The 27,329-nt window shown below is 43.8% G+C and overlaps 1 protein-coding gene across 1 annotated transcript in view; it reads right to left on the bottom strand.

Moving 5' to 3' along the window:
- The window catches only part of METTL13 (methyltransferase 13, eEF1A N-terminus and K55), a 109,754-nt gene that overhangs the window by 72,998 nt on the left and 9,427 nt on the right, over positions 1-27,329 (bottom strand). The window contains exon 2 of the mRNA XM_078641073.1: positions 14,888-15,647. Within this exon, the coding sequence (XP_078497199.1) occupies positions 14,888-15,647 (760 nt within the window). The remainder of the gene's footprint in view (positions 1-14,887; positions 15,648-27,329) is intronic.

Raw genomic sequence — 27,329 nt, forward strand, 5'->3', positions numbered from 1 at the left:
ATAAGGATGGTCGTTGGCTGATGGTCAAGGGGTTGTTGTATGATAAAATATGCACCTTTGTGGTAGTGTATGCCCCGAATGTTGGCCAGAATGGCTTCCTTCAGGATCTGTTGCCGAGAGTGGATGACTTTGTGGAGGGCGCTTTGTTTTTGATGGGGGACTTTAATCTAGTATGGCACAAGGGAATGGATAGCTCTCATACTCAACGTTTGGATACTGGGGTATTTTCAGCTGAAACGCAATGCCTGATAGGAGACTTGGGGCTGGTGGATGGGTGGCGCTCTCTCCATCCCCAATCTAGGGACTACATCTTCTTCTCTCACGTCCACCACACCTATTCCTGCCTGGACCACATTTTTTTGAGCCAGTCCCTTAGGGGGGATGTCCGTGACGCCCGAATGTTCCCGCTCTCGGTCTCTGATCACAGCTTGCTCGTGCTCTGTTTGCACTGGTCGGCAAGGGGTGATGGGCAACGCAAATGGTACTTCCCCGCCTCGCTTATTCGGGATGAGACTTCCTGTAAGGAATTGCTCAAGGCCATACGAGAATTTTTCGATCTTAACCCTGTGGCCGATACGTCGACCTTCACCACATGGGACGCCTTTAAGGCGTCAATGAGGGGCACCTGCTTGGCCCTCAATGCCAATCTCAATAAGCTGAGACCTAAGGAGCGTTAGGACTTGGAGAAGGAACTCGAGGTTCTTGAGCTAGAGCATAAACGGAACCCTTCCAGGTTGACCCTCCGCCCATTAACGGCGGTTCGGGGGAAACTCAGAGCTCACTATAACAACAGAGCAGAGTTCACTCTACTTAGACTCCGACGCCTCTCCTATGCCCAGGGGAACAAAGTGGGGAGACACCTGGCTCGCCAACTCCGGGATAAGCGGGAACGGGAATATATAGGAGGTGTTCAGGATGCTGCGGGGATCCTGCACCATCGGGATGAGGCCAAGGCTGACCTCTTCGGACGCTTCTACGCAGCGCTCTATAGAGGGGAAGCCTCTGACCCGGATAGCCAACGGACTTACCCGAGTGGCCTTTCACTTCCCCAGGTTTCCCGGGAATGGAATGAGTTACCCGAGGCCCCGTTTACCAGGGAGGAGGTCCTGGATGTTATTAAAAACCTGAAACCCCATAAGGCGCCTGGGCCGGATGGCTATACTGCTTTATTCTATCAAACCTTCGCAACAGAGGTAAGCAACTTTCTGGTTTCCCTTTTTAATACCATGGCGGAAACTGGGGAGACGCCGGGATCCATGGCCGAGGCGGTAATCTCGGTTATCCATAAACCGGGGAAAGACCCGTCCAAATGCTCCTCATACCGGCCGATAGCCCTCCTCAATCTCGACGCCAAGCTGTACTCCTCCGTTATTGCGGGACGGCTTCAGGACCTGATGCCGGCGCTTATTCATCCAGATCAATCTGGATTCATTAAGGGCCGCCAAACCCATGACAACTCGAGAAGAATCATCCATCTGATTGAGAAGGCCCATAGGTTCAGGATCCCGGCAGTTCTAGTGGGCCTTGACGCCGAAAAAGCCTTTGATCGGGTGGATTGGGGCTTCTTATTTCACACTCTGGTCGCCTTCTGCTTTTCCACTAAATTCCTCTCGATGGTAAGAGCGAATTACAGGACCCCCGCTCAAGGGTGGCAGTCAATGGCCATCTCTCTGCGTTTTTTTCCTCACTCGCGTGGCACCAGGCAGGGCTGCCCCCTCTCTCCTCTGCTCTTTGCCCTGAGTATTGAGCCTCTGGCACTTGCCGTGCGTGAGCATGAGGAGATACATAGGCTCCCATTCTCGGGAGAGCAGCATAAGATTACCCTTTTTGCCGACGACTTTCTCCTCTCTATTAAAGACCCAGCCCATTCTCTCCCGCATGTTCAGCAGGTTCTCCTGCGCTTCGAGGAGGTGGCGGGTTTCAAAGTATACTTCGATAAGTCCTTTGTCCTTAATCTTACACTATCCTCAGCAGACGTAGAAAGATTGCGGTCACTCACACCCTTGTCGTGGGCCCCCCATTCCATCCTGTACTTGGGAGTTCGGCTGACTCCCACGATTGGGCAACTATATGCGGCAAATTTCCCCCAATTGTTGGCACAAACTCGTGCGGACCTGGAGCGCTGGAAGCCGAAATACATATCGTGGCTGGGTAGAATCCACGCGCTTAAAATGGTTATTCGCCCCAAATTCTTATATCTCTTCCAGGCGCTCCCTATCCCGCTGGAGACTGACTTCTTCCGGCGTCTCAAGACCCAGATGCTACGGTTCGTCTGGCAGGGGGGTAGAGCGCGGTTCTCCTTTGCTACACTCCGCCGGCCGCGGAAGGAGGGAGGGGTGGGCCTCGCCGACATGCATCTATACTACAAAGCCGCACAACTGCGGGTCATAGTGGAGTGGTCCCAACAACTCTCGGAGAAACACTGGCTGCACATGGACAGAAGTGTAGCGGGAAGATCAATCTGGGATTTGGCGTGGAAACCCAAAAGAGACAGGCCCAAAAACGCATACATTAGTACTCCTACGGGCACTACCATCAAGGTCTGGGACACGGTAACTGGGGATGACCGCTGGACTTCGTTCCCCTCTCCCTTCACACCACTACACTTTAACCCCGCTTTCCCACCGGCGCTACAGGAGGGGCCTTTCGATGCTTGGAGAGAAGGGGGATGCCGCGCTCTCACGCACCTATTCCATGGCCATGCCCCACTAACCTTTGATAACTGTATGCGGGACTACGGAGTGCAGGTATCCGAGCGCTTTCGACACGTCCAGCTGCTCTCTTGGGCCACGTCCTCTGCAGTCCACGCCGGGGCCACGAGACCACCCTCCACCTTCGAAGCTTTTCTATTGCGAACCTCCTCTATGAAAGGAGTCATCTCCTTCCTCTATGACCTTTTGCTTACCTCCGCAGTGTCACCTCGCCCCCGATATACGAGTACATGGGAAGACCACCTCGGACGAGACATCTCAGAGGGGGAATGGTCGCGCCTGTGGAGGGACATCGCCGTGCATAAACACTCGGTGGAACTCAGAGAGGCCCACCTCAAGACTCATGGATTGGTATTTATCCCCTGCCAAATTACACCGCATTTTCCCGGCCTCCTCTGACAGATGCTGGAGAGGCTGTGGTGTTGGAGATTTACGCCACATCTGGTGGGACTGTCCGATCATCCGCCCATATTGGGAGGAGATTTTGTCCCATATCCGAGAGATACTAGGGTACCCTGTTGATGGCTTCATGGCTTATATTTTGCTAGGTCTTCGGGACCCGGAGCTCGAACACCAAACCCGAGCAGATAAGCAGATACTATGGTTATGTCTCGGAGCTGCGAAACTCACTTTAGCGGCGGCCTGGAAGACGCCGGAGGCCCCGGCGATTTCCCTGTGGCATGCGAGGTTGTGGAGGCTGCTGAGCATGGAACGGGTGGCGGACATTTTCCTAGGCCACTTTAAGAACTTTATGTTTCGCTGGGGTCCCTTGGTGCGCTTCCTCTCCAAAGGTCTACCATCCGCAGTTTGTCCGGCCACGATTCGGTCCCTCAACTTGTTTCAAGTTTGAATGGTATATCCGGAATGACTGTTAGGATGTGTGATGTCACCATCACTGGTGGGGGGGGGGGGGGGGGGGTGGAGGGGTGAGTTCTCCTTATTCCTTGTTTTTCTTGCGACATTCTTACTGATGATTGAGGCAGACACAGGTCCAACGCACCAAGCAGTGTTCCTTACGGTTGCTATCCTGCCTGACTGAGCGTTCTTCCCCGCTTTGTCTGTTGACCTGTGATTTATTTCAAATAGTGCCTGGATGATTCTGCTATCTCCCGGACTGTCCCAGCGAACTGAATGGACTTTACTCTATTGCTTATAAGGCCCTGGATCGTGCCTCCCGGATTGCCCCCCTGTGTGGGAAGTTGTGCGGAATTGTCGCTCATCTTTATTTCTCTGTGTCCTTTTTTTCCCTAAAACACAAATAAAGGTTTTACAAAAAAAAAAAAGGTTTGTGTACAGAATAAGAAATGTCCTAGCTATCATAACAGAAAGTTTCAATCCTATTAAGGACCCAGAGGTGAGGATAATGCTCAAAACTTTCTTCCTTTATTCATTCCAGCAGTTCAACTTTAAACTACCTTTCCCATCCAACACCGGGAACGGACTACAAAAGTAATAAAGTTCATTCTATCAGAACAGAGGTCAAGTCCCTATAACAAACTGCGTCCTGGTCAACGTTCTCTTTCTTGAGTACAACCAAAACCTTCCAGTACCATTCTTTAATCTCCTTTGGTCGAGTCAGAACTCAGGAAAAACAACAAATTGTCACTCTGCTGTCCTAAATAAAAATTACATTCAAACTACAATTCACAATGCAAGTAATCTTCACGTCCTATAATACATTTTCCTCAAGCTTCAAGTCATCAATCCTATACTTAAAGCTTACGAATATCTCAAAACCAGGACTGAAGTCTTTTCCACCACATCTTTCCGGAAGCCAAACAAGGATGGAAGTTCAGAGAAACCTGGGCAGAAATAATCCTCTCCTCTGTGTCCTCAATAGAATTGAAACTTTCTGTTACGATAGCTATGACATTTTTCATTCTACATCAGGACCAGAGGTAAGGATTATGCTCGTTCAAAGCTTGTCCACTACCAAAGAGGCCATATCAATCACCGGTTTAAGATAAAACCACTTGAAAACAGAGTCAGAAGACTAATCTGAAGCATTAAGAAAATCATCTAGTCAAGCCCCTAGAGTGAAGGCTTTGGAGACCATAGTGAGCTCCGAAATGCGACACATCAATAGCCATCTCCTGCATGACCCATCAAGCAATGTTGGGAGAAGAGACCACTTTGAAAGGTTTCTTTTATGCGATCAACAATTGGCGCTCCCCTGGAGAGCAGACGTCCTCATCAGATTCTCATATTCTTTTCCACACACAACTTGAGGGATTTGTCAAAGGGCGGATAAGATCTAATACTTGCATTGGATTTTTTTCTTTGTGAAATATGGAAAGTAATCCCCTGTGGGGTAAAAACCAGAACAGTAATGTCAAGTGCCCTCATGTCAGAAAGCCTACCACAAGAAATTAGCATAACATCATTGCCAATTTAGCAGCAAATCTTTCTGGGACAAAAATAATCATTGCGTTGCCTAGATTTGAAGATTTGAAGCACCTTGTCGACATCCCACAGGGATGAATACCTTGGCTCCGGGGGGTGCGCCAAACGGATCCCTCTCCTCAATTTGCACACAAGCGGGTGCTCCCCGACGTGCACTCCCTGGATTGGCAAATGGCCAGCTGAAATGGCAGATCAATATGAATTAATCCTTCGATCTGCCAGGACTCGCGAAGCCAGAGGCCAAGAAATACATGACAGGGACACCCCGGCACCCAAAGGGATCCTCACAACAATGAACCCACCTGGAACCGCAGACTTATCCCTTGGTGGTTCCATCAGACAAGGCCATCATAATTTCAGCCTCTTGTGAAAGCCCTGGGATCCGCCAGCATTCCCTGTAATCCGCCACACCATGAGAGGCATTCTCTCTTGTAGAATTAGCGGGTAAGTTGCCCAGAGGAACCCAAAGGAGATCTTGCACGTGGGATTGAAGAATCCCAGTAAAGTTCCAGAAGAAACAAAAACAAACTTGAGAGCTCCAATACGGCATGATCAGGGCCATAGTTGCCTGTTGACACCTTATATGTGTTGAGAATAGCATGATCATAGCAAATGAGGGAAACGCGTATGCCTTCTCCCGCCGCCCAATCCTGAAGAAAGGGGTCTGTCACCGCCCCCAGCGGGTTCGGCTTCCAACTGAAGGATCTGCCCACTTCATGGTCCAGCCAAGACGCATAAAGGTCTGCCATTAATGGGCTCCTAGCGTTCCTCCAACTTTCTGAAGACCTTCAGGTCTAGTTGCCACAGACTCATGTCCGACCATTACCTCGAACACCAGTCCACCTCCTTGTTGGAGTGCCCTGGGAGATATTCCACCGAAAGATTGTGGGATAGGCAAAAGGCACACAAATCTTTGGCTAGATCTGCCAGGAGTTTTGATCTGGTGCCACACAGATGGTTGATATATCGGACTGCCAAAAGGTTGTCCATTTTTAGAAGGACACAGCAAGTCACCTTCTCCTTGATCCCACATTGGACTACAAACTAGCCTGTCATGAGTTTCAGGCAGTTGATGTGTAGTGACTGCTCTTCCATGGACCATTTTCCGCTGGTGAATAAGTAAGTGCAGCAAGCGCCCCATCTAGACTTGCTGGCGTCGGACTCAATGACCAAGTCTGGGTCTGAACCGAAAATTGCTCGCCCATTCCAGGATTCCATGTGTGCCAGCCACCATAGCATTTCGTTCCCGACTTCCTCCATCAGTGGAACCTGTTACAAGTATTGGATGCCCCTACAGAGTTGGGAGGCCTTGAAGCTCTGAAGAGCCCTGTAATGCAGCGGGCCCAGAAAGATCCCTTGGATCAATGAGGATAGGAGACCTACCAGATGTGCAATCTGTCACAAAGAGATTGGGGTCCGGACAGGGTCTTCCAGAGCGCCAGTCGGATTTTAGCTATCTTCTGAGAAGGGAGACTTAGGGTCGTCTCCACGGAGTTGACAACAAACCGCAGAAAGGTGGTCTTGTTTGGAAGGGGTCAGAGCGACTTCTCCTCATAGAGAATAAACCCCAAGCTCTCTAACAAGTGAATTGTCGTCTGAAGTTCTTGCAACAGTGGGACGGACACTGGTCCATGAGAAGGAGATCATCTAGATATACAATTAGATGATTTCCCTAGACTTTGAGATGATTCTCTATGACTGATTTCAACACCTTGGTGAAGCACCAAGGGGCCGAAGGAGCACCTGAAGAGCAAGGTTTAGAACTCGTAAACCTGTTCTCGCCACCTGAATTGAAGGAATCCTTGGTGCAAAGACAAAATGGGGACTGTTAAATATGCGTCCTTGAGATCCAGACGCACCATCCAGTCATCTGGTCTCTGATCGCGCAAAAGGTGTATGCGCTCCATGTTGAAGTGACAATACACTAGCCATACGTTGAATTCCCTGAGGTTGTTTACATGTCTCTGGCCCCGTCTCCCTTCTCCACCAGCAAGAGGTTGCTGAGAAAACCCAGAGGGTCGAGAGAAGTGGTGGAAATCCCCCCTTCCAAAGCAAGACCTCCACTTCCTGATCTATCAAAGCAGCCTGGTCCTCTGAAAAAACTAGAGGACGTGGGTGCAAAGCTTGGATGGAAGAACCATAGAATTCTATTAGAAAGCCTTGCATAGTTTGCAGTACCCATGCATCGGAGGTAAGAGCCCCCAATTGAGCAAGAACAGAGCCAAACGACCCTTAGACGGCAAGAATGGAGAAAACTCACCGGATTGGACCGACTGGAATTGTCCCCTGGAGGCGCCATTGTGGTTACGACCTCTGTAGCCTCTTCTGGTGGGAATGAATTCCCAGTAGCAGGACTAGTCTTGGCCTTTGCGGAAGCCGTGGGCCCAGGGGGGGGCCTTGTGTGTAGAAACGACAAGCATAGCACCCTCTGCTGGGTGGAAGATCTTTTTAACTGAGGCTCGCACCTTGTCGAGAGATGTAAACGTTGCCACAAATTTTCCTAACTCTTTAATGAAAGGTTCTCCGAAAAGCCCTCCTTGCGCCACTGCACCGACATCGCCAAATCTCCTAATTTGGGATCCACCTTTATTAATAGGGACTGGTGTCTCTTTGCCGACATTGCGCAATTGGCATTCCCCAGGAGGATTACTGCATGTTGCACCCTGCCAGTTTGTGACTCTGGGGTGATCGCTGTAGCGGAAGCCTTGATCACCTCCGCCAGCTCTAGAATTTTCGCAAGGGGACACAATAGCTAATAACTTGTCCTGATAGGATCTGTCGATACCGTTTTTGGGGTCCCGAATATACTTCTGGAGGAACGTGGTCGTCTTAACATTTAACATCTATTTCTGGCATAAGGGCTACTTTGTCAGCTAGGGAGGGGCGAGGGCACTCCCCTCTAAGGAAGGCTCGCACCTGCTTCTCCGGGGGCTTCTGCAATTGGCCTGCCACATAGTTTCTTACTTTTGTCGATGGGAAACACTTGGCTGATAGTGGATGCACTAAATTGACAGGGTCCAGCAGTCAGAGGTGTCTTCTGCCTGGACCTCTGAGGGTGCGACAGGGGAAGAGTCAGGGGAAGGGCGCCAGGGATAGAGGGACCCACTTCATCGTTAGAATCTCAGAGTGAATCACCATCCTCCTCCGGTGACAGGGAGGGGGCCGGGGGGGGGGGCAGGCAGCTTAGGCGGCATGCCAACAGCATCCTCATATTGCACATGAGGAAAGCCTTTAGTCTATCAAATGCACAGATGTTCATGGTAGGGTCCGGGTTAGGTTTGCGGGGGTCGCAGCGGAGACTGCTTAGGTTCTTGAAAAGCACCTAGGGTGCTGGACTCACCCCAGGCAAGTCTAAGGGACCTACCTACGAATGCGCCAGCTGCAGAAGGCGCCTCTCAAAAGGCCCCATGGCGGCGGCCACCGCCTGGTAGAAGTTATCATCTAAGGGAAGGACTGTAATGGACTCATCCTCTTGGTACTCTTGCATCATGATTTGTATGTTACACAATACCAGGCAATAGTGGCATGGACTCAAACAAGGAAAAGAGCAGATCTGGGGTGACCCGACAGATTTTAGCACGCAGAGCACGGTAGGGACTGTAGGTCCTGACTTAGGGTGCCAGGGGCAATGCCAGTAAATATTTGTTGTGCACTAAGCACTGGAGGGGTATTAGCCCCAGGACTGTAACTCCCTTAATCTCAAGCAGGGCAAAAGAGACTTGCTGCCTGGGCCCAGCCCAACAAAAGTCACTGAGTGCAAATGTGCTATTTCAGGGAAAAGGGAACTCTTACTAAATACAGACCCGGATTGACCAGGCATCAGCCGCTATCAGTGGTTTGCTCAGTGAGCAAGGATATGGACCCCAGCTGGGCGTCAAGGGCTTCCAGGTGGTTACAGAGAAGTCAGAGGACTCCGTGGGTTGCCAGCTCGTCGGTTTCGCTGACAGAATCAGTGCGGCCCTCGCGGAGCAATGAGACACATCTCCAAAGCAGACTGGTGCACTCTAATGGGCGGAATGTCTCACCACATTCATGTGGCCCTATAAAAAGAAATGTATCACAGGCCACAAATGGAGCGCTGACAAGGACTCCTGTGACAGGGCACTAATTAGGAAAAACAATTTATGTAAAGCATTCAACTACGTTAATATCAGGAGTAAAAGATAAGACTTCTTTGCTGAAAGCAGGAAAGACAGAGGACGTCGACCAAGATGCAATTTGTTATATGGACTGGACCTCTGTTCTAATTGGATGAACTTCATTTATTTTGTAGTCCTTTCTCGGTGTTGGATGGGAAAGGTAGTTTAAAGCTGAGCTGCTGGAATGAATAAAGGAGGGAACTTTTGAGCATAGTCCTCGCTACACGTCCGGACACAGAATTACAATAACAGATATATACTTGTATCAGCCGTCAAATAGAGGTCTTGAACCCAAGATTTCCTCACTTATAGAGATGCTCTTTATCCTCTATACCACTCAGAGTATGACTTCTACACATGTATACCAAAATTTCCTCTTTAATGAATGTAAAACAGCTAACTACATATAAATAATCAAATGTATTTCTTTGAAATATTATATTGGATTAAGGATTGTTAAAACTAAATTGACAAGAATACCTAAGAGCCATCAAGAAATATAATAAGAGATGCCTTCCTTGTTAATAAGAGAGTAAGAGAATTAAAGAAAACCCTTCAAGACAGCGAGGAGCCTAGTGGATAGAGAAATTACATTGTATGAAATGTGCTTTAAATTCTGAAAATGAACTATGGCATATAATATAAAAGTAGACTTCTGTCCATAAAGTTAAATCACCCTCTTGTTCAACCTTTAATGTATGTTAGGCCCAGAAAATCAAAAAAAATATCTAAAATGTAATCCATTTGGAAACTGAGCTGTAATGGTTCCTAATACTAAGGCATAGGATTTTAAATCGGTATTTCAACTTGTTCGTTAGGCAGGTCAAACGTATCGGTGCAAGTGTTGAAATTTTATATATAATTCTTTAAAAATAAATGCAATTTGAAAAATGTGTATATGGAGAATGCACTTCTTATCAGATGGGCTTGACTACTTGAAAGAGGGTATTATAATTGCCTGCTTGGTTGTGGTTCCAACATCCATGAGGCATATGAACCAAAAAGAAGCCCTGATTGTTGAGTGGTGTGTAGGGTAAAACGTATCAGCATAAGTGAGGGAATCTTGGGTTTAAGAACTTTATTTCACGGTTGATAGAATTATCTCCATCACTTTAATTCCCCAGACAATCTTTTAAAACAAGTGAACTGACAGGAAAATAGGCATATTGTAAGATCTGGCACACTAGGGAAAAAAGTTACCAAATTTGTGCGTTTCTTTGTGGACTGATTGTTGAGTGGTGTGTAGGGTAAAACGCATCAGCATAAGTGAGGGAATCTTGGGTTTAAGAACTTTATTTCACGGTTGATAGAATTATCTCCATCACTTTAATTCCCCAGACAATCTTTTAAAACAAGTGAACTGACAGGAAAATAGGCATATTGTAAGATCTGGCACACTAGGGAAAAAAGTTACCAAATTTGTGCGTTTCTTTGTGGACTTTTTAGCCAAAATTAAAAATTCCTTGAGTTTGTCTGAGGTCTATTAGCTAAAAAAGAACACTGAATGCCACATGGCGCTTAGGATTAAGAGTAGCTCTGTATGTGAGAGAATTAAGAATTTGAGACACCTATTAGATATTCTATGGAACTGATTTTATTTCTGGGCTTTCTAGATAATATTTTGTTGGAATAAGTGAAAAATGTGAACTTTGTTGTTGCACATTATAATGATATCTAGTCTATTTAGAATATGTTAGTGCAGTATATCATGTCAATGAATAGTTTTTTCAGTCATATGGAAAATCTGTTTGACATTCTGGGGCAGATTATTTCGTCGGTCGGAGTTACCTCAGACCAAAATCATCACAGAATTGGGAACAACCGACCTCCGGTCGGCCGTCCCGACCGCATAATTACAATGATATCTAGTCTATTTAGAAGATATTATTGCAGTAAATCATGTCAATGAATAGGTTTTTCAGTCACATGGAAAATCTGTTTGACATTCTGGGGCAGATTATGATGTTGGTCGGAGTTGCCTCCGACCGACATCACTGCGGAATCGGGACCGACTGACCTCTGGTCGGCGTTACAGACAGCAAAAGTACAATGCGACCGCACATGGTGCAGTCACATACTCCCATTTCCCTAGGGGGGGGGGGGCCTGTAAACTGGCAGTAGAACACACGTTGCAGGGATGAACAGGGGGGAGACCATCGGTGCACCCTTGGCCCACAACTGGAGGCTGCAAAGAGAAGGGGGCCCTTGCTAAGGGCCCTCAAACTCACTTTCCCACAGGCTTTCCATGTCAGAAAGCTCGGCATGGAAAGCCTGTGCGAAATCGAGCATCGTAATCCCAATGGCGGAAATGCTGTCCATTGGGATTACAGGGCCGGTCTCGAACTGGCCGACGGGCTACTTGAGCCTGTCAGAATCCAGCCGGAAAGAACAGCCGGTTTCAATTCTGACCGCATAGATTGTAAATAGGCAGTCAGAACTGAAACGACCGAGATCGTAAAAGGCCCCTGTGTCTCCTTCATTTGAACAACAATATATAAACCGTTGGGAAACAGTTTTTCAAATTTTGGAATAGGTCACTACTGCTTATTATGGTGTCTGAAGCTGGTAACATCTTCAGGTACAAAAGAAATTTATTTGGCATGCAGTTTGAAGGAAACCCAATGGTGCCTTATGAAGAGGTGGGTCCCTCGATGTTGCAAATTTTGCTGAAGGCCTACACAACAGTGATCACTCACTACTAGCTATGTAAGCACTTGTAGCCTTACAGGTGCCAATAACGGTTTCCCTCTTTCTGGTCTCTATTGTACAACTATACAGATTCTGCCTTACCATGGGTATTTATTGAATGTACTTTGGGAACGGCAAGAGATTCTCCTGATTACTGCTAAAGTTAACCAGTGAATGAAGAGGTTTGAATATAAACATAAAAGTGTGGACCTTAATTACATTTTAAATTAATAGCCTTTCAGTGACATTATAGTTAGCTGCCCTAGGGTGTCATAGCTGATACATTCTGTATTGCATATCTGTTGCATATGGAGACATAAAAGAGTTTTAGAGTGAGAAATGTGAAATCAATCAGGGAAAAATTGTGAACGTTAGTAGTGACTGTCCTTGGGATTAAAATGTGATAGCCCTTACACAGTTGAGGTAGTGTTTATAGTTGATAGGGACAGTTAAAATTGCCAAATTAGCAATGTTATCTTAACATGGATGCAGTGGTAATGAGTTAAACAATGTTGTTTTCATTTATTGTTTCAGTATTATAGCTAGGAGCATGAAAACAATGATATACATTTATTGCAGTATTTGATGGATGGAAAAAATGATGGATTTAGGCCCAGATCTCTGTACTGGGGTGAATGTATGACATTGTTCTGCATTCTGTCCATCAATTATTCTTTTTGCATTTGTAAAATGGAATAACACAAGTTTGATTTGAAATAGATTTCTAATGATGTATGCAACCATAAACAACGACCTGTGACATTGGATAAAGAACTTCACATTATAAACTATTTGAATTCAATCTCAAAATTCAGCCACTAACCAACCTTATACACTATTTTTCATAATGTGGTTAACAACAGAAGAACTAGAGTACTTTTGAGACCATGTTTTAGTTATCAACTATTAAGAAGGGCCAATGTAGACATTAATAGTTTTTACATTTTTAAGATCTGCGTAATAAAAATAAGGACTCTAGTGCTGCTTCTTTTAAGGATAATGTGGAATACAAGTGAGGTTATTATTGTTATGTCTAGGAGTTTATTATTGACATTGTCTCCTGCAGTTTTTATTTGGGGGGGGGAAATAATGTTTGAGATCACTTACAAGGAAAGGCACAGAATAAAAAAAAATCTATATATGCATCAATAATAGCTTTTTAAAAAAATTATATATAATGAAATATAATTGATTGATACATACTGTGCTAAAATTAAAAAATGTATTTTGCACGTTTCTCTTTAGAAGATTTATCACTGCTACACTGCCCTGGAAAAGCAGAGGACTACTTGCTGTGAACCAGGTGTTGGCTGTCTATTTACAATTTATATATATTTTATGGTTATTGAATTAAACACAATTAAAAAGAAGTTCATTTGTTAAATTCTGTATAAAAAAAGTTTACAAAATTGTATATAGTGTATACAAGTTGGATGCTTTTGAATGGTTAACCTAGTAACAAAATTATGTTATGCCTTTATGATAAATATCAATGATCATGTGATTGCAAAATAGATTCTCCACACATATGACCGCCTAGCGATGCAATTCTGTACTTTATGACATCGTGTAAGGGCTTCTACAGTACTGGGTGAGTTTGTGTTTAAGTAGTAAAATACCTTTGGTCTATTGGAATTCCTTTAGGCATTGATTAGAGAAAATAAAAAAAAAACGTTCACGAGAACTATGCCAGGTTAGCACTGGGTGCAGAGGTATGCCAACAGGGCTTGGCTGAAAGATGCAATGTTATCCAATGGGCACAGGTGGGGTGTGCTTAGCATAGTACAGTACAGACTTCACAAAATATTATTTATTATAAAATGATGTAAATTAAGGAGGGAATGAATCAAGGAGTCAGTCAGCACATGACAAATTCCTAACTGATGATCACACTAATATAGAATTCTACAGTTGATCCAGATTTGAAATTCAAACTGCGTGTGGTATGGAGACAAGAATAGGAGTTAGACTGCCCAATATACATTCTCAAATTAATTTTGCACAAATTCTGGAACTTTATATGCGGTTAGTACAGTTTACCTATAAAACAATGTCTACGTAGTTTCCTTAAGACCGAGACACTTCCATGTTACCCTACAAAGCTTTTGTACTAGGCTCTGCAATTATGGAAACACCTTCTGGCCTTGATGTTGAACGCGGAGACACACAAGGTGAGGAAAATTATTTTGTATTTTATGTAGCTGAAAACAATTCTGAATTCCAAACATTTTGTGATTTTTACAATTCTAAAAACAATGAAATGTCTGACAAACGGAAATCAACTCAACTGGACTCGTTCTTCAATGCATGTCAGAGTAAAGCTACATGCCAGTGCAGGCACTACTAGAGCTTTGCTCACCTGTTCCTCTGTGCTACAGGCGTATTTTGTTGATTGATTTGTATAAGCTTTAATACAATGACCCATCTGTGATCCCAGGTGCATTCATTGTAGAATTGTATGAATATGTCCATTATTTCCCTGATCTTTTTTCCAGTCAGACGCAGAGCATAACGCCCACTTTAAGTTTCTTAATAAATGAGTAAATATCATAATTCGACTACAGGACTCTACTCTCATCTGCTAGCACTTTCTGGTGAGAAGTAGCCTTGAATGCTTGTAACAATTACCTCTACATACACCTGGTTCCGCACTTACTACAATCTAGGCCAGTAGCACCAGCTGACTTCACATTGGCCATGAAGTGAGGGTCGTAGGAGGATCACATGTTGGACTTGATATGACACATAAAAAGGTGAAACTAACTTTAACCTAATAGACAAACCATTAGAATCTACAATTGTTGGTTGGGAACAGAGACTAATAGTGTAACATATCCATTGTAAGACAAAAACCATGCAACATGAAGACAGGATTTGGATAAAAAAAATGACTACTGCTTAGCCCAAGCCCATCCCTCGCCTCCGCCATAAGATAGATGTACTTACTAATGAAGGCTGCAAAGTGACTGCCGTGGGCTATTCGCACGGCAGGGCTGTCAACGATATGCAATGTGTAACGAGTTTTGCCTGTGTCTTTGTCACACAGGTCCAGAGAGACATCACCAGCACCACCACTGCAACTCAACTGATGTCTTAGCAGTGCATAACGCTGTCTCTCCCTCACTGCCTCAGTCAAATCTTCTTCACTCTCCATCCGCACCGGTTTATCCTGTTCATTGGCACACATCTCCAAAATCCTTAATGTTGGGCCTGGCAGTTTCTTGAACTTGGTCATGACGAAGACAAAAACCGGCATAACAAACTGAGTGTCTGGCGATGAAGATTCTATAGTCCCATTCTCTATCTGGTGAACACGCACCATCCAACCTTCCCTGGTAAAGTGGCCCACAACCTTTCTCAGAATGTGATCCTGTGCCAAGGAAACACATAGGTAGCGGCCGCCAACCTGTAGCACTCGGCTGACCTCGGCAAACATCTGGTTCACCCTTTCCAAAGTCTTCTCCTCCTCATCTGTGAGAACAGCGTCCAAGGTACCTTTATCCAGCACCACTTGAAAGTGGGAGTCTGAGAATTTCATGTCCAACATGTCCATATGCTGGAAGGTCATCTTAGGCCGTCGAGCTGCATTACGCTCATTCATCTGTCGGATAACGACCTCGCTGATGTCAATGTTGACCAAGTCCTCATACCCCATATCATACATCTGTTCACTCAGCTCAGAGTTTCCGCAGCCAATGACAAGGACCTAAAAAAATAATCATACATGAGAGAAAGAAAGGAGGAGTTGGCAACATCTTTAACTGCAGACATAATGGTATTTTCAACAACTGTTACGCCAAAAAAAAAAGTTCACACCATACAGCTATTATCACAAATCAAAAAAAAGGTCAACCAAAGTTCCACGGTAATTGCATTGCGTGCTCACAGTCTAATTTACATATAGTTTTTCTCACAAGAAGGCACCTCATTCTTCAATAGTATGGCATCAATAACAGGGAAATCTGGGTAGAAAAAGATGAGCAGTAAATGTAAATAATGTGTAGAGATATGCAGCCACTACCAGGATAAACTAGTTGGAAACCCCTGACCTTATTAGAATATATTAGCTCTCGTCAAGAAAGCACTTTCTCTGACCTGCTTCAGTCACCGGCCCTGTATCTCTTCTTTGATTTATATTTCTTGCTATTCTCGAGTGTTCTATGGCAAGGACATGCTTCTATGGGCTAGCCTTCAGCCCATCTAGAAGTTATATTTAAATCGTATTTTGTGTCTACCAGAATAGGCCTCGCAATGCAGGCTAAGAGTCTGAAGGCCTTGTGCTCGTTGGGGGTGCTGACTGGGACACACCCACTGTTTACAATTCCTTTAGTAATGAAGCCAACTGGGATTTTTTTTTAATGGAAATCCTAGCTGCTGGATGTATCATGCCAGACAAGTGCCCATTTGTTTTCACTCCACTGCTACGTTTCTCCTCACTCAGGGTTGTGTTTAAAGGGCAGCAAGAGTGCTTAAAATAGGCCGGTACTCACTGGTTCTAAACATGACTCCATCCTATACCACTAACAAATCCACACATCGCAAACACAACCCAAATTCACACTATACATAACTATATCCCATCCAGATACACACTCCCAGCTCATGCAAAGCACCATCTCTAAACTCTACTTACTCCTGACTGACCCATATCTGTCACCACTAAACCTATACTCAATCTTCCATAATTTCATCCACCAACACCCTCCTCCTCCTCTTTTTACCAACCAAACACAATCACACAACCCTTACATTCCACTCTACCACACATATTACCTCTTACAGCGATCATATCTAAACACAAACTCTTAACTCTTGTCCATCCCCTCTCACACACCACATACCCTCCTTTCTAAAACACATCACCTCCTCCTTTACCATTCAGTTTCCACTCATCAGCAATAATATACATAAAAATACTTCTCAGGAAAAAACATTATCTCCTCTCACTACGCCTCAAAATCAAAACATAACACACACCAGCACAACAAAATCTCACACACACACCTCATAATACTTTTCATCAGAAACTACAATAATACACCAACGCCCACCCTCCTGGCAACACAAATAGTACACACCCTAAACCAACTCTACGGTCAATCTTTCTCTCTTCCCCACACCTAACACATTACCAGCAATGCAGCAAATATCTTTCAACCGCCTCTCTTCCACTGGAAAATTTAGAACCTTGCAATTTGACCCACATGCTGCACCACTACCACTACCACCCCAACACATACACCTTCCACCCTAAATAGATGCAAACAAAATAAACAACATGCCACTCTTTACAACTTTACATCTCCATACCTACTGCATAACAAGGCTACTCTACAAAAACAACACAGCTCACCAACTCGCTCTCACCCACCATTTCCACCACCTACACATGCAGATCCGACAGAACGCCTTCTTAGCATGCTGGTCGAGGAATACAATACAGAAAAGGCTACACCGTCGCGATCCTCATACAGCTAATACCAAACTAAGGGCATACCTGCTATAAGTCCACAAAAAAATGCTCATTCTTCTACAAAACAAAGCCACACCATCACCAAAATACATTCTCTAAACTGCTTACTAATAAATGCTCACTCTCCAAAAACAAGCATTACATCTATGACCTCCTCACTGACAAACAACCTGGCTTATTCTTCGTAACTGAATCATGGTTGGAAAACGACATGGCTCCAGTGTTGCATGAAGCCGTTCCTCTAGGTTATCAAACTATCACACAAAGTCATATAGGCACAAGAGGAGGTGGCCTAGCTATTGTATTCAAGCAAATTTAAATATCACTAGAGGAGACAACATCTCCATACAAGTTTGTGAAGCCCTCTTCAGCAAATGCAACCCTACACCATCTTCCTACTGTAACTCCCTACTATTTTACAGACCTCCAGCTAGCAATGCAACATTCCCAGACACACTTCCAGACACAGTTTCAATCCTGATAACACTATACTCCAACCTATGCATTATTGGTGACCTAAACATTTGGTTTGACAAACCCAATATGCCTCATCATCACTGGCCTAGATGCACTGAACCTACATCCGTTTGTCCCCAAACCCACACATATAGCTGGACACATCATAGATGTCATTTTTACAAATACAGAACTAGTTACCTTTCAAATGATGACTCCAGTCACATGGTCAGACCACCATGTGTTTGATATCTAGCATAAAATATCACAAAGTAACACGATAAAATCACCTTGCATCGACGGTGGAACAAACTACATTTTGAACACTTAGAAACACAAACATCCAATACATATCTTCATACAATAAATTCAGTTAAAAAACTATGAGTGACAACAGGAAGCTTCTGATATCCTAATACCACTAACAAATAACAAATGGACCTTTCCTGAGCAAACTGAAAGAAAGAGCAGTATTTGCCCAGATGTCACTATTCATTGAAGATAATTTCATACTTTCAGACTTCCAAACAGTATTCTCTCCAAGAAGAGGCACAGAATCTGCTCGCACTGCCATCTGGAATGACCTTAAGAACACAGGTGACCGGAACAGGGTTGCTGCACTACGTATCTTGGACCTCCCACTGCTTTTGAAACAAATGATCATGACACGGTGGAGAAGTGTGGCTCAATGGTTAGAGCAGGCAGACCTTGATGCAGAGCTCTGGCCAGGGACCAGGGTTCGATTCCCGCCTCGGCGGGTCTCCGGCCCATTAATTCCCCTGACAGGATATTGTCGCCTCAGTGCCTGTTCTGATCATGGGTCCCACGCTGCAACTCTGGGCAATAGCTTGCTTAGTCTCCACAACGGCCCCAAAAGCACTGGGATGCCTGGCTGCACCTGGGGGGTGCCCAGGAGTGGACATTTCCCAGGAAAGCCAGGAAGGGTTCCTAAGTGGTATACAGACAGCGCCGGGACACCTCCGGTGGAGGTAGCTGTGCGCTTTACAAATTCCGACATTTACATTTACACTCTAGCGCAAAGACTTTACTAAGCCGGAATAGAGGGGACTGCTCTTGACTGGATCACATCCTACCTTCAAAACAGAATCTCATCCATACCCCCCTTTCTCATCCAAACAGTACTTCACAAAAGCAGGGGTCTCTCAAGGCTCCATCATCTCACACCTGCTTTTCAACATCTATATGAAGTAATTACCGCCACTCGCCAATGATTTTCACCTCACATGCTATAACAATGCAGATGACACAAATACTTCGTAAACTGGAAAGCCCCAACGACATTGCAAACTCACAAATGTTCAATTGCCTCAGAGCCGTGGCTCAGTAGATGACATTGAGCCCTCTCTAATTGTATGCTTCCAAAACAGACACCGCCTAATGTATCTAAGGAAGTAAGAATCCTCGGAATTACCATGGACTCTAAGCTATCAATGAATGCCCAACAGGACAAATTAGCAATATCAAGCTTCATTATTATAAAAACTCTTAAACGCATCTTCCCCTCACTTGGGATTTCCACACAAGGTCCAGGCTACTATTTCTTTTGTACGGTCACATATCAACTACGCCAATAGCCTCTATCACAGATCATCTTTAACAACTATGAAAAGAGTAGAATGGATTAAGAACACTGCTGACAGACTACTCCTACATGTACAGCCACAAGTCCACATCTCCCCTGCCTTGAACCCCCATACATTGGTTACCGGTTGCAGGAAGATCCACAATGAAGCAGCTTTGTATTACCCACAAAGGAATACATGGAACAGGGCCTCTCTATCAGGAATAAAATCACCAAAAACATTCAACAAATGGATCCTATGCTCTAGATTGGCACATCGCCTCAAAATGCCACCATACAAAAAAAAAAAAAAAACATATGTGGGACATCCTTATCTGTTCAAGCAGCCAAACTATGGAACTCTTTACCCTCAAATATAAGATTCATGGATAACTATCTTATCTTCAGTTATCTTCAGAAGACTACGCAAGAGTTGTCTCTTCTCCACATAACCACCATACTAAAAGATAAATGTACAGCAAATCCCTGTGTATATAAGCATTTATTTAGATTACATGTATGTATCTAGATAGGTCTACTCCTTTGTATAAATGTGTATAATAATAATCTTTATAAATATATAGAAATTCATTAGGTCTGCTTATCAAATGTACATATAACCTATGGTTATATTATTCTATGTTTAACATCTATAGAGGTCACTCCATAAATACGTACATTTTTGTCATAACTATTTATCTACAATTGCTTCACTATTGAATTATTAAAAGGAGAAAAACTAAAAACAAATAAATTAGCTTAAAAACAGCAAAACGTGAAAGTCGGGGTTTATTAAATACAGCTTAAATCTTTATACATTACTTTCTTCATACATATATACCTTTCATGTACTTATGTATCTTTATATTTATTACTTTACTCCCAATTCAGCCTTACACTACCCTTTATCTCACCCAATACCTCTCTCAATATAGCCTCTACAGCTACTCTTTGACTCATCCCTCAAAAAACTGTTGAAATAGGGCTTACCTGGGACTCAAAAATCCTTAAGATGATACGAGGGGGGGGGCGAGAGAGAGAGCGCAAGAGAAGAACTCCTTGGAAGGTAGGGGCCCTGGGCAATTGCCCATTTTACCTATGGCTTAAAATATTTCTGGTTTGTAGAGGCTTGGTGTTGGTGGTATGGCTCATGGTGGTGTGGATGGTTGTTTTAGGACCTCTTGCAAGAAGCCAAGGACTGGATAGGCCAGTTTTTCACTCTTCTTTCCTCTGGTGACTGGTATTTTGGTTATTAGTGTTCTTGCTCAGGTATGAGTTCTGAGCCACTCCTAAGGTTCCATTCTTTGGAATGTTTTGATGGCATTTGTTTTATGCCCACTGATATTTGAGCTACCAGGTTAAGATTATGAATGTGGCTCTCTGACCATTGCAGTACTGCATCGTGTGGGTATGTAGGCTTAATGTGAACTACAAAATAATGCACTTGTAGCCGAAGTCTGACACGGTTTGAAGTTGAAGTTAATTATGTGAAGTATTCCCCTTCCTATATAAGCTCATTCTGGCCAGGGGTCATTTTTTTTCTTTTTTAATCTTTTTATTGAAAAATTGAACAAGGCATCGACAACATACAAAGGTGCATGGACAGTACCAGGGTCGTGCGGTATATCAGTAGACTTTACAAATAGAGAATACCATAGAGGGGCAGGGGGGGGGGGGGAAGAAAAGAGGGTACATCATCAACATGAAAGCAATCCAAATTCACAATGGGTCAGGGGAAAAGCGAAACATCAAGGGCTACAGTTACTGGCGGCACACATATATCTCCTCTATATCGATTCCACGGACCCCAAACTTTATACCATTTTGGGGGGCGACCTCGGGCCAGATACACGGTCTTCTATCTAAACATACACCAATCCATGTTTTCTATCCACACCTTAAGAGTAGGAGGCCTCTGGGACCCCCATAACTGGGCGATGTTTCGTTTGGCAATAATGGCCCCTAGAGTCACCCACTGGGTCTGTGCCACATTGTGATCCGTGGGCTCCCAGACATTCAATAAGCAGCGCCTAGCCTCCGGCAAGAGAGCCACACCCGTGACCTCCTGCATAACCTCATGGAACTTATTCCAATAGATCATTACTTCCCAACACTCCCAAAGGATGTGGAGGAATGTTCCCAATTGACCACAACCCCGCCTACACAGACCCGCCTCAGAGAAACCCATATGGACAAGCTGGGGACACGTGACATATACCCTATGCAATATTTTGAGCTGAACCAGTCTGAGTCGTGCCGGAATTGCGACCTCCTTCGGAGAGGAGATCGCCGACTGCCAATCTTCATCGTCCAGCACAAGGCCGTCACGGGTCCACTGCTCTCGTAATTGCAACAGACAGTCCGCCCTGTGATTGATCAGTTTTTTATATAATCAGGGAGATGGTGCTGTCTGGCATATGGCCGTCCAACACACGATCCTCCAACGGGGAAGACGCCGGAATCTCCACCCCTTCCGGGAAGATTGACGTCAGTGCATGACGGACCAGAGCGTAGCGGAAGTACTCCGTCCCTCCCAACTTAAACTCAGTTTGCAGATCTGCAAACGATTTCACATGACCCTTAACCCAGAGGTCTCCCACCTTGGAGATGCCAATGAGATCCACCTGTCGAATCCCTTCGTATTCCACAATTTACCAAACTTATCAGAGTCGAAAAGCGGGGTCGCCAAGGTCAATCAATCCCTCCACCCTAACGAGGTAGTAGCATCCTGCCAGATCCGTACAGCTGTTCTAGTCGGCCCCGTCAACGTCTTCACCACCGATTTAGAATAGAGCGCTCTATAATAATTGCCGCCAGGAAGCAGCCACCTATCCATGGCGAAACCAGGATTTGACTCAGGGCCATACATATCGTGGTTTATGGCACTCAACTGTGACGCCCAATAATATCTTTTAATGTCGGGGAGAGCGATGTCCCCATCGTACCACGGGAGCGTCAATTTGGCCAACGCAATATGAGGTCTGCCATCCCACAATAGCTTCCGCTGCAAACCCTCAACCACACGAAAATAACCGGCCGGAGCCGGGGGTCATTTTTAGTTCATTAGGGGACATCAGGGTTTATCCTTGGTTGTAAATGTGCTCATGTGTGACCATGTTAACCTGCTCTTGTTTACCCTCCTCTGACTTACAGCAGCTGTCTGGCCGATGTGCTTTCAGAACTTAAGTAAACAGATATAGGTGATGAACCACTGTAAAGTTCTGACGCAGTGGGGTTGTACAAATAAAAAACAGAACCTAAATAAATAAAACACAAACACTTGAACCACACACAAATTTCAGCATAGACAAACAAGGAATACACAACAAACTTAGATAAAGCTCTAGATTCTAATGTTAAGATGATACATCATATCTACAGAAAGACAGCCTGATGATTCATGGCAGTTATTAATTTAGAGGTAAAAAGTATTTCTTTGTTACCTGCAAACACCAGTTGAGGCCCAGCTGTCGGATTAAACAAAAATGGTCAGTCCCCAAAACTTGCGACCCTTCACTATCCCCTGAATGTATGTTGTTGTTAGGGTGTGTTTGATGTATACAAGAAGGGTTGTGGATACCTCTCTACACTTCGGTCGTGTCCTGTACTGGACACTGCCATCACTTGTCATGCTTCGGAGAACTCATTTATCTGACAGGTTGTTTTTCTCAAATCAGGGTTTTGCAGTGCAAATACACATACCAGTCAGTACTCAGGTTGCTTTAGTTTCAGGTAGAACATAGGTAAGTATAGCACACTAGTGAATTCCCCTGTATCAGTCAAGCCTTGTGCGGAAGCAGTCCCAGGTGCCCTTCCCTCTTCCTGTTACCTATTTGGAGTAAGATACTTTCTCTGTGGAGAAAAAAAACTGTCCAGGTTAAATACAAATATGACAAGTAGGTGCTGCCAGTGTTATCCCCCTTGTCCAGCAGCGATTGCAAGGAATATGCACTTCAAAGTGACTAGAGGTATGTTCTTTATTCAAATTTGGTAACCCTCTAGTAGGAAGAGTGAACTACCATTTTACATCAAGACGCAGCTTGGAACAGCAACAAGAAAGACACGGCCAGATTTCATAACCCCTGAGATAAATAAAGATCTGATACGTCAAGAAGAAGCCAGGACTGAGGAGATGACCCTATCTGATGCATCTGTAGAGAAGGTCGTTGAAAGTGGCCTGCCATGCTGTGGAAAGAATCCAAAACATACTCTGACAGCATAGGTCTAGCTGTAAAAGGAGCTGCTTTGTCAGCGAGCCTTCAAAGAGAAGAGGCAAGACAAAGTCCATGAAGTTGATATGGTCTGTCCAGCCAGAAGCCACTACATTGTAAGTCAACAAAACGTCTCAGTGGCTTAATATCCACTCCTCACATTTGCTCTGATCAGTAGGTTGCGACATCTTTTACAGGCAAGGCCACTCTCCCTCCATACTTACAACGCTGGTAAATGGAGTACAACTTAATTGACGAACACCTGCTAGTTACAGAGCTTGGAAACGGCAGAAGTGCTCTGTGTAACACAATATAAGAAACAGCATTTTACTACTATTGTGATGCCACCGAGGACTTTAAGAAGAGATTAGAAAAACCATCCTTCGCCTTTCTGGAGGGATCCAGATACACACGATTTATTTTCCCCTTCATATGTCCTTGCCCTCCAAAAGAGAGGCCAATATTCTGTTTGGGATGGAAGAAGACAGGTGACCATATTGAGAGCATCTTGTTTTGCAGCAGGTCAATTGTAACAATTCAATAACCCCCGTCTATATATCTCTAGCCATTATCCTTCTGAAAATATACCAAAGTTAAAGGTTGGCGAGTGCCTTCAACTGCACCCTGTGGTGTTTACCACATAAAAGATGAATGACAAAGTATATAAAGTTGAGAGGTAAGATTTATTAAGCTCAGCCACGAACAGCTCTAGCTCCAACTGTCTAGAATCTCAGATGACATTCTCTGTGTAAGGAATGTTACTCACACAGAATTCTGTATTCTATTAAGGAACATAGGCATAACATGGAAAACATACAAAACTTACTATTAGACATCTCCCTTCTTAACAAAAACAAAATAGTATATGCAGCAAAAATTAAAGAAAAGAGAGCATAACACAATAAAACTAAAAAAATAGAAAACACAGAGGAGTTCACACAATCTTTCATGTAAGCGGGAGCTTTGCGTATTCTTTGACTCCTTACACGAACTCCAGGAGAATATCTAGAACAAAGTGGAGGAACATTGACAGCACCAAACATATTATTATCAACAACCAAATCATCTTGAACACAATTTTTGGATTTCACCACAACCACCCGACTTTTATTCCAAATCCTCCCATCCTGTGTTTTTATAGCATTCTTAAAAACGTTTATAACAGGTCAAACATTGGTGTACTTAGACCAAGATTTCCTTCCAACAGGTGCTTTTATCTTGACAAAGTCACCTATCTTGACCTCTTGGAACTGGACACATTTCTTGTCATCAAAATACCTTTTCCTAAAAGCTTGCTTTTCTAACTCCCTCTCCCTCCAAGCACCAATGCGGTTATCCACAAACCCTTTATTCAATTTCATCCAACCAGAACACCACATAGTATTAGGAATCCTGCCTTTAAATAACTCAAAAGGAGACTTTCCAGTGGTGGAGTGGGGAGAACACCGATAGGCATCAATCCTTTCCTTAAGAGCTTCTTTCCAATTTAAACCATTAGCCCTTGCAAGCTGAATACATTCTTTTAACGTTTTATTCACTCTCTCAACAGCACCATTGGTTTCAGGATGGTACAAAGAAGAACGCTTGTGAACAACACCACGATTATTCAAGTACGAGTCAAAAACTCCAGAACAAAATTGTGGACCATTGTCTGATAAGATGCTATTAGGAAAGCTTTCCCTCTTGAAAATTTCCTCCAAAAACTTGATAACCGAATCTGACGTTATGTCACTAACTGCACACACCTCAATCCAACGTGAATACAAATCAATTACCACAATCAAATAAGGAGTGTCAGACACACCAGAAAGAGGGCCCAAAATATCAATAGCTATCTCATCCCAGGGATGATTAGGTAAACTCCTACAAACCATGGGCATTTGTTTAGTCTTAAGAATGTTATCACTTGCGCAACATTCAGCACATTCTCTAACCATTCTTTCTATCTCCAAATCCATTCCAGGCCACCAAAATGGAGTACGTAACATCTCCTTAGTTTTTACAATACCTAAATGACCAGAGTGTGCATACAATAACAATTTTTTTCTTAAACCTGATGGAGGTACAAGTCTCACTCCACGCGTCAACATGCCATCGGTTATAGATAATTCCTCAGAAACAAGAGACCAAGGTTTATCCAAACGCCTGTTTTCTCTCAACATACCCATCACCTTAACTAACACTTCATCCTTTTCCAGTTCATTTTTCCATTCATCCTCCTCAACAACACCTTCCATAATTTCGCAGACGTTAATACCATCATCCTCCTCTTCAAACACATCTTCAGCATACACATTATCTCTTTTCACCAATCTAGAAAAACAATCTGCAGACTTATTAGAAACACCAGGTATGTACTGCACCTCAAAATCAAACTCCTGCAAAGAAATAATTCATCTCCTAATCCTAGACGAGATAGAATCCAAACCTTTCTTGCAAAAAACCTCTTTTAATGGCTTGTGATCTGACATGACAATGAACTTAGTGCCCCAAATTAAATTTTTAAATTTTCTCAGAGCCCAGAAAATCGCCAATGACTCTTTCTCAATAACAGAGTAATTTAACTCTGGTCCTCTAAGGCATCTTGAAGCACAAGCAATGAGAGAATCATTACCCTGTTTACTTTGAACTAAAACCGCACCAAGACCTTTATCACTAGCATATGTCGGCAAACCTGGAACAAATGCATGAAGACATGGGGCTTTCTTCAATTCATCTTTAATTTCTTCAAACTCTTTCTTACATTCACTTGACCATTCAAAAACCACTCTTCGCAGAAAGTCTTCTCATATTCTTAGTTTTGTCTGCAAAATGCATGATGAATTTCCCATAAAACTCCACCATACCAAGGAAAGACAACAACTCCTTATTAATTGGCTCAGCCATATTATCAATAGATGCAACTAATTCACCTTTCGGAAAAACACCTTCACTCTTAATACAGTGCCCAAGATAATTCACTTCTTCCATACCAAACTTACACTTCTCTTTCTTAAATGACAAACCAGCTTCACTCAACCTTTCTAAAACTGCACATACACGTTCATTATGCTCAAACATGTTAGCTCCATAAATTAACAAATCGTCTTGATAACATTTTACACCACAAAGACCTTTGAGTATACATGCCATAATGCGTTGGAATACTGAAGCAGCTGAAATCAGCCCAAAGGGCATCCTTTTAAATTTAAATGTGCCCATTGGAGTTATAAAGGCTGTCAACTCTTGACAAGACACATCTAATTCTACCTGGTGGTAGGCAGAAGCTAAATCTAAGGTGGTAAAATACCTCGCTCCTTCAAAGTTCCTACAATTTCATCAATATTAGGCAAAGGGAACCTGTCCACAACAACCTCCTTATTCAAGGCACGTAAATCTATGCATAAGCGAATCTCGCCAGAAGGTTTCTTTTTTTTTTTTTTTGTAAAACCTTTATTGCACAGAATCATAAACAATTACGGGCCTACAACCAACTGGCCGGCCTCGACAGAAATCGGTGCACAATAGCAAGCAATATGGCAACTCAGTAGCAATGTAAATACAAATACAGGCGACCCAAGTTACGCAGAAACATTTACGCTACCGAGAGGCAGGAGGAAGCAAGGTTTAATTTTATAATGTTCATAAAACAGACAAAATTAATAAACAATAGAAAGGATCAAAAGT

The sequence above is a fragment of the Lissotriton helveticus genome, chromosome 1_1, assembly GCF_964261635.1.
Source record: "Lissotriton helveticus chromosome 1_1, aLisHel1.1, whole genome shotgun sequence".
NCBI lineage: Eukaryota > Metazoa > Chordata > Amphibia > Caudata > Salamandridae > Lissotriton > Lissotriton helveticus.